This window comes from Physeter macrocephalus, chromosome 18 (assembly GCF_002837175.3).
Source record: "Physeter macrocephalus isolate SW-GA chromosome 18, ASM283717v5, whole genome shotgun sequence".
In the NCBI taxonomy this organism is placed as follows: Eukaryota; Metazoa; Chordata; class Mammalia; order Artiodactyla; family Physeteridae; genus Physeter; species Physeter macrocephalus.
Window position 1 is genome coordinate 85,780,722 of NC_041231.1, and position 12,152 is coordinate 85,792,873.

General features: G+C 42.8%; 1 protein-coding gene across 11 annotated transcripts in view; it reads left to right on the plus strand.

Annotated features, from left to right (window-relative positions):
- Positions 1 to 12,152, plus strand: part of LOC102996517 (H-2 class I histocompatibility antigen, Q9 alpha chain-like) — a 68,774-nt gene that overhangs the window by 28,603 nt on the left and 28,019 nt on the right. For 9 of the 11 annotated variants that reach the window (XR_003676702.2, XR_003676706.2, XR_008615845.1 and 6 more), the window contains one exon: positions 10,929 to 11,223. Coding sequence is in view for 3 of the 11 variants with exons in the window: in XM_028478467.1 (XP_028334268.1) it covers positions 10,929 to 11,223 (295 nt within the window). In the remaining 8 variants the exon portion in view is untranslated. Of the gene's footprint in view, positions 1 to 5,236; positions 5,366 to 10,928; positions 11,224 to 12,152 lie in introns of all 11 variants that reach the window. The other 2 variants (XR_003676701.2, XR_003676703.2) reach the window with 1 other exon arrangement.

Genomic DNA, 12,152 nt, shown 5'->3' on the forward strand with positions numbered 1-12,152 from the left:
GAAAAGAGAACCCTCTTGCACTGTTGGTGGGAATGTAAATTGATACAGCCACTATGTGGAACAGTATGGAGGTTCCTTAAAAAACTAAAAATAGAACTACCATATGACCCAGCAATCCCACTACTGGGCATATACTCAGAGAAAACCATAACTCAAAAAGACACATGCACCCCAATGTTCATTGCAGCACTGTTTACAATAGCCAGGTCATGGAAGCAACCTAAATGCCCATCTACAGTCGCATGGATAAAGAAGATGTGGTACATATATTCAATGGAATATTACTCAGCCATAAAAAGGAACAAAATTGGGTCATCTGTAGAGAAGTGGATGGATGTACAGACTGTCATATAGAGTGAATTAAGTCAGAAAGAGAAAAACAAATATCGTATATTAATGCATATATGTGGAATCTAGAAAAATGTTACAGATGAACTGGTTTGCAATGCAGAAGTAGAGACACAGATGTAGATGACAAAAGTATGGACACAAAGGGGGGAAAGTGGAGGTGGGAGCGGTGGGGGGGGATGAATTGGGAGATTGGGATTGACATGTATACACTGATGTGTATAAAATCAGAGGGAAATTACCTTCCTGATGACTCAGAAACAGGAAGTGGTGACCTGGAGGGAGGCATCCTCGCTGGGAGGGGAGGCATGCACATGTGTGATGATATCACTTCCTATTTTTGTGAGTGTTGGGGTACAGGAGTGTAGAATTGATTGGGGGAGAAAACAATCAAAAGGGTCAGAGAGTGAGTCTCCTGCATGTCTTTGCTCACATCCTCACATGCCCAGCCCCTGCTCCTGCACTTAGGACACACCTACGACAGCTTCCTCTCTTTCACCCTCGGGCTTTGTCTGAGAAGAAAGACGCTAACAAAGCTCATGTTGACCCCTTCTGACCAAGGACAGAGCTAGATTGACAGGTAGGTACCCTCAAGCCTGCAGAAGCCACCATGCTGGTGATGGGAATTCTCTTAACAGTCAGCGGAAGGAACCATGATCGGAACCTCCCAACTCCTCCCCAGTCCCCATGTCCGACTCCATCCCTGGGAGGGGTGGGAGGGCTACACGGAGCAGCCAGCAGCCTGGCTCAGAGCAAAGATGGGAAGACCCAGTGGTGTGCAGCAGAGCATGCAGAGCTTCACCAGAGCATCTGGCGGGTTTGAGGGGGAGAGCACCAGGCTTTGGAGCTAGGTCTATTGAGACTACAGGACTAGGGGCAAACTGAGGAGCGAAAGGCCCTTCTTGGTCCTCTTTGCCCCCAAGTGGGAACCAATCAGAGTCCGAGCATGGTGAATGTGCCAGTTCTGCCCCATGAGACTGAGCTAGAGAGCAACCCCACCTCTCAGTGTTTGCCAGGGTCCCTCCCACCTTGCCTGTGCGGTGACAGTGAACAACTCTGTGCCAAGGATGCCCTGACTCTATAGAAGCTGCTCTGCTTGTGCAGTCTTATCCCCCTGCCCCCAGGAGCCCTCTGGTGAGGATGCCCAGCAGAGAGCATGTGGCACTGCACGTGGCGCAGCCTGCTCCCTGCCTGCTCTCTCCACAGGAGCTCAGCATGAAACAGGCGGCCCCAGCTGTAAATATTGTGAAAGCTGAGAGAGAACAGAGTACATCAAGTCCACCGGCATAGTCAGAGGAGCCTAGCCCTGTATTTGCCCACATTTGTCTTTGTCTCCTGCCTTTTCCAGGGGAGCCCAAAGCACCACAAAACTTAGCCAGCATTCTGTATGAGCAAATCTATGTCAGCCAATCTGCACAAAAAGACCAGCAATCTGCAGCTAACCTCGTCTGCAACTAAATGGCTGCCTAGACACATGTTCCCCAAAAATCACTATAGAGAGAACTAAAAGAGGAAGAGCCATGGTCCAAAGTCTTATCTTTGGAAGGGATTGATGGAATTCTATCCAGGGAGTCTTCTATCTGGGAATGTCTGGTCCTAGGGTATCACATCATCCTCCTGGTGCCATGATGCAGTCCCCAGCTCTCCAGGCACCTCCCACCCACAGTGCCTTGGTCCACCCAGTTCTCATTCAAGCAGAACAATCCACCCGGAGCAATCCACCCGGAGCAGAGTTGGGTGGGGTGGAAGCAACCCAGTTGGGTGGGGCAGCTGGGGTGGAAGAGGACCTGGAGGATAATGAAAGGACAACTGCTAGGAAAAGGGAAATAACTTTGTATGTACAATGGGAGGTGTGGGAGGTGTCCCCTGTGTGTCATCTCTTTTTTTTTCTTTTTAAAAAATATTTATTGGGGTTACCAGGGGAGGGATGAATTGGGAGATTGGGATTGACATGTATACACTGATGTGTATAAAATAGATAACTAATAAGAACCTGCTGTATAAAAAATAAATAAAATTAAACTTGAAAAAAAAAAGGAAGAAAGAAAGAAAGAAGCATGCTGGAGAAAGCCTGCATTTCTGTGAACAGACTTAGTAGAAACCTGGGCTTTAATCTGCCAATGAGGGCTCAGAAGGAAATGAGGAACATCTTATTGGAAACTAGAAGAAGGGGAAGTCTTTGTTAAGTAGTAGTGGAAAGCTTAGCTAAATTATCTCCTGCAGTTATGTGGGAAGCAGAACTTGTAAGCAATCAACCTGGTTATATAGCTAAGGAGATTTCCAAGCAAAGTGTTGCAGGTGCTGCTTGCTTTCTTCTTACTGTCTATAGTAACATGTAAGAGGAGACAGATAAATTGACGGAAGAAGAGCTAAAGAAAAAAGGAACCAGGGTTTGATTATTTTGAAAATTCTCAGCTTCTCCAGATGACAAAAAGCATTAAAATTAGGAAATGAATTTTCAGCACTATCAGGAAAGCATGGCATAGAGAAAAAGCTGAGGGTGTGACTACAATTTTAGTTAAAACCTCAGAAAGACCTAAGCATCAAGTAAAATTCAGTCACACAACAGGCCCTTTAAAAATACTAAGGGTATGCCTCATAGAACCTCTCACTTAAACCATAGCAATTCTAGGAAGCTTAAATGTCTTGTCCCTCAGCCATCTCAGCAAGAGCCCAAGATCCTGAAAAGATCTGTGTTTGTGGCTTTTGTCTAATTGTGAACACCAGTGAAATCCATTGAAGGCCCACAGTGTTTTTTAAGAAGGTTAGTCAATAAAATCACTGGCAGTTCGTACTGAAAAGGATGAAGAGAATGCAGAACGGGAAGGAAAGGTTGCTGTCAGACCCTCCTGATTCTATTGGTAGGAAACAAGCTGATAAAATGACTCAGGTACAAACAAGTGCTGCCTTTCATGAAAAAGGAAGGATGACTAAGAGGGTGGAATCAAACGTCCACAGGGCAGAGCCAAAAACCCTGAGAATTATTCCCAGGTCTCGAAACTTAATCAGGACCATCCCATCCAACATTTGCCCAGCTGGATACCAGAATTGCTATGCAGTTGTATCTCCATTATCCCCCCTCCCCATATTGAATGGGAATGTTTACAGCTGTTATCCGACACCTGTCCTACCATTTTATGTTGGGGTGTGTGAGGCAGATAATTTGTTTTTAGTTTTACAGATTGACAGATTGAAAAGAACTATATTCATGGAACTTTATCCACGCCTGGACCTGATTTATTTATATGAAGAGGTTCTGGATGTTGAGCCGATACTGTAATGGGATGAGAGCTTTGGTGTCCATGGAGGGGGTGAATTTATTACGCATATGGGACGGACATGAATTTTAAGGGGTCAGATGACAGACTGGTGGACAGACTTTAAGATGGCCCTCATGAGCCCCACATCCTGGCATTTGCACTCTTGTGTTATCTTCCTTGAGTTTGGGCAGGACCTGGGGCTTGCTTCTGATCAATAGAATACAGCATGTGTGATGTGATGTCACTTGTTACACCTTGTTACATAGAACTGTGACCCCAAATTTGCAAAGACACTTCCTCCCTTGTTGGCTTTAATGAAGCAAGTGGTCATGTCGGGAGGCTCATGTGGCAAGGATCTGAGGCCAGCTTCGTGGAGCCAAGGGCAGCCTCCAGCGGACAGCCAGCAAATAAATGAAACCACAAGAGACTGAATTCTGCCATCATCCACATAAGATGGAAACCAGTCTTTCCCCAGTAAAGTTTTGAGATAAGACCCCAGCCCTGCTGACACCATTTTGGATGGGATGGTCCGAAACTGAGTGCACATAGCTAAATCATACTCCACTCCTGGCCCACAGGATGTGTGAGATAAGATACTGTTGTGTTAAGCAGCCAAGTTGGTGATAATATTGTTACAGAGCAACAGAGAACAAATACAAAGGTTAATATACAAGAATCAATTGTATTTTTAAAAAAATTTTATTTGACATTTTATTTCTTTTCTTTTTTTTGTCTGTGACGGGTCTTAGTTGCAGCAGGCAGGATCTTTCGTTACAGCGTGCGGGCTTCTCTCTAGTTGTGGCGCATGGGCCCTGTAGTTTGCGGCATGGGGGCTCAGTAATTGTGGTGCTCGGGCTTAGTTGCCCCGGGGCATGTGGGATCTTAGTTCCCCAACCGGGGATCGAACCCAAGTCACCTGCATTGGAAGGTGTATTCTTTACCACCGGACCACCAGGGAAGTCCCCCCAATTGTATTTCTATACAGTAGCAATGAGCAATTCAAAATAAGAACACAGTTCCATGAATGATAGTATCAAAAAGAATAAAATATTTAGGAATAAATATAGCAAGTGTATAATTTATACTCTGAAATGAAAAAAAATATTGCTGAAAGAAAATAAAGGAGATCTAAATAAATGGAGAGATTTATCACTTTCAAGGATCGGAAGACTTAATTTTTTTTTTTTTTTTTTTTTTTTTGGCGGTGTGGCATTTGGGATCTTAATTTTCCGACCAGCGATCGAACCCATGCCCCCTGCAGTGGAAGCACGGAGTCTTAACCACTGGACCACTAGGGAAGTCCTGACTTAATATTGTTGAGATGGCAATAGTCTCCACACTGAGCTACAGATTCAATGCAATCCCTATAAAATCCCAGTTAACTTCTTTGCAGAAATTGACAAGCTAATTCTAAAATTCATATGGAAATGAAAGAGAACCAGAAAAGCCAAAATAGTCTTGAAATGAAGAACAAAATCAGAAGACTCATAATTCCTGGTTTCAAAATTTTCTACAAAGCTGAAGCTGTCAAGATAGTGTGCTCTCACTCGAACTATTGGTTGCTAAACCCTTTGCTTTCTGCTGAGGACTAGCCCACATCTTTGTTCCTTCTGCCCCCCTGGCTTTAGCTACAGGTTGCAAGTTGTGTTGTACTGGGTCCCGCTGAATGACCTTGTGCTTGATAATAAGAATTGGAGTGATGAGGGCTCTCCTCCTACTGCTGCTGTTCCAGGGAATGCCGAAGGCCATTCTTGCCAGTGAGTATGGCCCTTGGGATAGGGTAGGGTGGGGGTGTGGTAATTTATGGGAGGCAGGATTAGCGAGATTAGAGAAACAGAAGGTGGGAGAAGTCCTGACTTCTGGTCCCTACTGGCTCCTATCAGGGTATGCTTTCAACCATCCAGATGTGAGCAAAAGAGAAGCCGGGTGGAAAGGGAAAGGGGATGTCCTTTGTTTTTGTTTTTTAATCTTTCTCTTGAATCTACGTCCTTGTCCCAAGCTTTACCAACCTCCCTCACCCTCAGCAACCCACTGTTGGGGTCTGAACCTGGTCCACTTGAACCCCCAAACCAGGGAGGAGAGCTTCCCCCACCCTCTGAGGCAACTCTGTGACCCAGCAGTCCTCTCACTTTGCCCAGAGTAGGCAGGGTAACTGCCCCTCCCAGGTTCCTCATAACAGTTTCTGTCTTATACAAACAATGCTCCTGCTGAACTTATTTTAATTGGACATTTTATTTTTATCCCCAGTTTTTCAGGTAAAATTGACATATAACATTATATGAGTTTAAGATGTAGGATACAATGATTTGATATATGTATGTACTGTGAAATGATTGCCAATGTGACTGATTAATTGGATGTTACAAGTCAAAGGCAGTGCATTCCATAAAACTTGGAATTGGAGGGAAAAAAATCACCCCAAATCAGAACATTATTTTTGTGTATTTATTGCCGATTTCATCCCTAAATATGTAATTTTTTTTTTTCCCTGTGGCCTTGCGGCATGTGGGATCTTACTTCCCCCACCAGGGATGGAACCCATATCCTCTGCATTGGCAGGTGGATTCTTAACCACTGCGCCACCAGGGAAGTCCCCAAGCTTATTTTTGCTTTTTTTTTTTTTTTTTTTTTTTTTTTTTTTTTTTTTGTGGTACGCGGGCCTCTCACCGCCGCGGCCTCCCCCGTCACGGAGCACAGGCTCCGGACGCACAGGCTCAGCGGCCACGGCTCACGGGCCCAGCCGCTTCGCGGCATGCGGGATCCTCCCGGACCGGGGCACGAACCCGTGTCCCCTGCAACAGCAGGCGGACTCTCAACCACTGCGCCACCAGGGAAGCCCTATTTTTTCTTTTTTAAATCAATTAATTAATTAAGTTTTGGCAACACCCGATGGCCTGCAGAACTTCCCCGAGCCGAGGGATCCGACCCGTGCTCCCTGCACTGGAAGATCAGAGTCTTAACCACTGGACCACCAGGGAAGTCCAGTTCAATTTTAATTGTATGTTTATTACGTTCCATATATGGCTATATTTTTCGAAGTTGCTAATCACTCTTTTAACTTCTCTGTGGTTTTCCATGTATAGATGAACATTATTTGCATCGGGTGAGGAAGGAACCAAGGCTCCTAAGCTGAGAGACCTGCCTAGGATCTGAAGTCCAATAAGGGGGTGGGTGCCTCTAGACCAGCCCTGGGCTACTGGCTGACTTGGTGTGGCTTTGGCTATGCGGGACCGGGAGCGTTTCCTGTTCATCTGGGACTTAATTTTCTCCGAAACCAATTCCAGCGGGACTTTTCCAGAGACCGTTTTTGGAGTGCTTATCTCTCTCTGCTGATGCTCTAGTTTCCCTCCCCAGCCCTTACCTGTTCGCCCTTAGCAGTTTGTGTTCCTCTAAGGCCCCGCCCTGTTGGGTAAAGAGCTGGAGTGAAACTGGCTGTCCCGGCGCTGAGTGCCCCATCCCGGTTGTGCTCGGGAGCCTTGGGACCAATCATAACAGCTGAGGCGATGCTGTGGGCCCCTGTCCTCTTTCACTCCTTCCTGACCTTCCTGCCAGAGACCTGAGCCCGCTGAGTGGGGAACTGGGGGCAGCGGGCTGGGAAGAGTTGCAGGGGAAACCGAATCCGGCAGAGGAAAACTCCAGAATGGAACTTCAGAGCACTGGAAGCTCAAGGGTGACTTTCCAAAATCTTGGTGCAGGCTGTCACAGGCTTTCTATTGTGTGGGCTCTGTCAAAGAAGGGCATGTAGTGCAAACAAGAAGGAAGCTGGCAGATCTCTGAACGAGGCTGGAAGTTATGAATTATGTATTCTTCCTCAGAATAGATGTTTCTGGTTCTTCAAAGACACTTAGAAAAGAGGCTTGTTGAATATTTCGAAGGGCAGAGCCACAGCCAGAAGCAAGAGTTTGGGGTCCATGGTGTCCAAGGTTTTAAATCATCTTTCTTTACAGTTTAAAGTGTGTGTTTATAAAGTATGTAGATGTTCCATTGTACCAATACATTATGCACATTACAAAAATTTACAAAAACAGAAATCTAAAAAGATGGGATAAAATATTTTAAATAACTTTTTTATTTATCAGAAGCTTGGTTAATGACAGAGTTGAAGGAGATAACACACACAAACATTCACATTTATTCAGATGGAAGAAGTGCTTCACTGATGTACTCGTTAAATATGACTCATCCAGGAAAACCCCGACCCGAAACTATGTAAAGCTCTCCCCACCCCAAGCTACTATTTTTGGATTTTCCTTTATGCAAACTAATGAGAAACCGTTGTCTCCAGCCTCAGGTATCCTATGCATGGTTGCTCAGCAGCTGTTGTTGAACTCCAGAGTCTGGAGGTGTACCAAGAAAACCAGATGGAAAGCCAGGCTCATGACTTAATTGCTGATTAAAATGTTTCTGGACTAGCAAGGAAAAACTCGATGGAAAATGAAACAAATTCTTGACATTCATATCTGGCAGCATGAATGTGATGTCGGTTTCACTCTTTTTTTTTTTTTGTCTCACCTATTTATGAGTAAGAGAGAAAAAGAGATGTGTTCTAATTAAAGCTTTGCTACTAAGCTTCAGTTTTCTCACCTCTAACATGGAATTTAAATGTCACTTCATACAGTTATTAAAAGAATTAAAACAAAGGAATAATAGCAGACCACAGAGGAAATGCTCCAACACAGTGATAATATTTAGGAAACAGACTTTATTTCTGTGCAAACCTAACTGGTTTGGTGAGGGTGTTAAATGGGAGTAAGGTGTGAACTTTTCCATATTTGTACATTTCCTGTCTGCCTGAATGGACCAGTCATCCAGGATATGGCTGCTGGACTGAACCTTAGAAAGAATAAAGGGGAGTTTGTATGCAGTGTCTTTCGTCTTTCTTTTGCTCTTGTTTTTTTTTTTGTCTTCCTCTTCACCATCATTCCCTGGAATTCAATGTCTCTGAACATCTAACAACAGCCTTGCTCCCGGCATAGCCCCTGTTCAGGTGCAGGGCCACAGTAGGGATTGGCAGAGAACAGACAGAGGGACCGCTGGCTTGCATGTCCACTGTCTTGGTTCCTCAGGAAGGACTTCTTGACTTGACTCAGCAGGTGCTTCTCCATGGAGTCTAGATCTGAGTGGGGTCAGAGTCAGTTCACGGTGAGAGGGACTTGTTCATCAAAGGAGGAGACCATGCCAAGGGGTAGAAATGGAGAGGTTCTTCTTAAAAGAGAAAAACAATGCTGTTAAAAGCATATAAATGATATGAATAAGTAATTTATAGAACAATAAATTCAGTTGGCCAGTAAACATGAAATTATGTTCAACCTAATTACAACATAAATAAACTTAAAAATATATATTTCAACTGCCATTTGCAGCAATGTTGATAGATCTAGAAAATATTACGCTTAGTGAAATAAGTCAGACAAAAAAATACTATATGACATCACTTATACATGGAATCTAAAAAATAATACAAATGAATGTATATACAAAACAGAGTCACAGACATAGAAATCAAATCTGTGATTACCAAAGAGGAGAGGGCAAGAGGGGAGGGACAAATTAGGGGTATGGGATTAACAGATACAAACTATATAAAGTAGATAAGCAACAAGGATTTATCATAGCAAAGGAAATTATACCCATTATAATAACCTATTATGGAATATAGTCTGCCAAAATACTGAATCACTATGCTGTACACCTGAAACTAACACAACATTGTAAAGCAACTCTTCAATTAAAAAACAAAAAACACACTTTAATTCTGTAGAAAAGGCCCTCCCAAGTTTTTGTTGACGTTTTAAATAATCTATTGAGTGAAACTTACTTATTAAATAATCTATTGAGTGACAAACAAAAAGCTATATACTGCAACTTCTCCTTTTAATGTGGGTATAAATTGATGGCCTTTTTGTGGAGCACTTTGGTACTACCTATTAATATTCAAACTGTTCATAAGCTTTGTTTCAACATTTCCACTTAAATTAAGAATTCATAGAAACACTTTCTCTAGTATGCAAAGAAATAAGTGCAAGAATACTTTTGAGGCATTATGTATATTAGTGAATAATTGGGAAAAACAGTACTGGAATAGTTAAATAAGCTATGTACATACAGTGAAATACCACACTTGTCATTAGGAAAAAAAAAGAGTCTATATATGGACAGGAAACATGTCCACATGATAAATTAAAAATAAAAGTTGTAGAACAATCTGAATTGGAAGAAACATTTATTTCAAACTTCCCTTCCATCCATCTTTACTAATATATGAATAGGGGAAAAAAGGGGGAAATATAGAACAAAGAGTTAATAGTGGTTCTCTTGGATATTATTATGGGGCATTTGTACTGTCTATATTATATATCTGCTATACGTGAATTTATGTTCCTGGTACCTTTGTAAGGTATATGGATTTTTCACTTATTCCTCTCCCTCTCATATACATATGGTGTATATATGTATAATATACATATATATTTTTATATATACAGTTGTATATGTACTATGTAATTATGTATTTGTGCTAAGTGCTTGCGATGGTTTATCTCATGTGTCAACTTGACTAGGTCCTGGCACCTAGCTATTTGGTCTAACACTAGTCTAGATTTTGCTATGAAGTTATTTTTTAGTTGAAATTAACATTTAAATCAGTAGACTTTGGAAATTCCCTGGTGGTCCAGTGGTTAGAACTCGACACTCTCATTGCCAGGACCCCAGGTTCGATCCCTTGTTGGGGAACTAAAATCCTGTGAGCCACATGGTGTGGCCAAAAAAAAAAAAAATCAGTAGACTTTGAGTAATGTAGATTACCCTAGTGATAATGTGGGTAGGCCTTGTCTAATCAGTTGAAGGCCTTAAGGGGAAGACTGAGGTCTCCTGAGAAAGAGGGAATTCTGCTTCCAGACTGCCTTTGGACACAAACTGCAACATCGAGTCTTCCTTAGGTATCCAGCATGCAGGTCTGCCCTGCAGATTTGGACTTGCCAGCCCTCCAAAACTGCATGAGCTAATTCCTTAAAGTAAATCAATCTCTTACTCTGTATGTATGTAAATATATACATATATATATTTGTATGTGTATACATATATATTTATGTGTATACATATGTGTGTGTATATATTTATTTCTTCAAATACTCTCAGTGCATACTCTGTGTGGGATTTGAATTCACTTATGCCGAGTGTCGTAATTGTCTTTTCATTGTTTTATGTTGTGTGCCGTGTGTCTCTTATTAGACTCACGTGCACACACACTCATTCCCTAGATCCTCACTCAGTAAATTCTGGAGCTCTCTCTTGACCCACTGTCCCTTGTCCTTCCCTCAGGATCACACTCTGCAGTATTTCTACTCGGCTGTATCTGAGCCAGCTCCAGGAGTCCCTTCATTTACTGCTTTTGGCTTTGTGGACGACCAGCCCTTCATTCACTATGACAGTGAGGAGATGAAGGCAAAGTCTTCTGTTCAGTGGTTGATGGAGGAGCCGAGTTACTTAGAGGATGAGACCAAGATCTTCACAAGTCGGATGAAGATTTTCCACTTAAATCTCAGGAATGTGCAGCAATATTACAACCAAACCATGGAGGATGGTCTAAACAAAGCGCTGGCACAAAAGCAAACAGGTAGGTGCCTCAGAAAAAGCAGAGGGAAGTGGTGGTTATCACTTCACACCAATCCCCAGGGGTGAAAGGCCCTCTCTACAAATGTTCCCATAGGGTCAGGCTGGGGCAGGAGAATGTGTACAAGTTAACAACTGAGAATGAAAGCTGGGCTAGTCTGGTCACAATGGCGTAGGGTCTGTTTGACATGACTTAATAATTAATAAATAGATGAATTAAGCAGTTTTATTGGGTCATGGACATATGCTTAGTATGTCTCTTGGGTGCTGGAGGTGGGGATCCAGAAAAGTATAACCTGGTGTTTGTCTTCAAAGAGCTTACAATTAATATGGGAGGGTACTCACACTTCTGTGAAAACTTTATTAACCCTTTGATGCATACCCAGAGATGTCAAAGACAGGAACCTCCTTAAATGCCAAGTGAGAAGCAGAGAAATAGTTTACTGAGGTTCATAGGCGACACACCCCAGTGGTCAGAGTTTCATGAATGAGGCGGAACTTTATATAGAACCTGATGGATGTGTATTACTTAGGTCTATGAGGAAAGTAAAAGATGTTTCAAGCAGTAGGAAATTAGGGTGCAGCAAGGTGTGGGGTGGGATTTGGCATAGTGAGTTCAGGGGATAGACTGAAGTTTAATCATTTCTAGTTAATGGCTCTTGAGAGTTTAGCTCTGTTGAAACAAGTTTGTAAAGGGCCTTGAAGCCAAATCAAGGCATAAACCAGTGAGAAGTACAATTCAAGCTGAATACTGAGGCTGCTCAGCTTTTACCAGTTGATCCTTCTAGGAGCATGAATTCAACAAAGATTTATCAGATGGTTACTTCACAGGCATTGACATAGTACCTGCCATCCGAGGGCTCACAGCATAAGAAGAGAGTGATGATACACAATAAAGTTAGAGTATTGTCAGTGTTGGACTAGGAGTTTGAG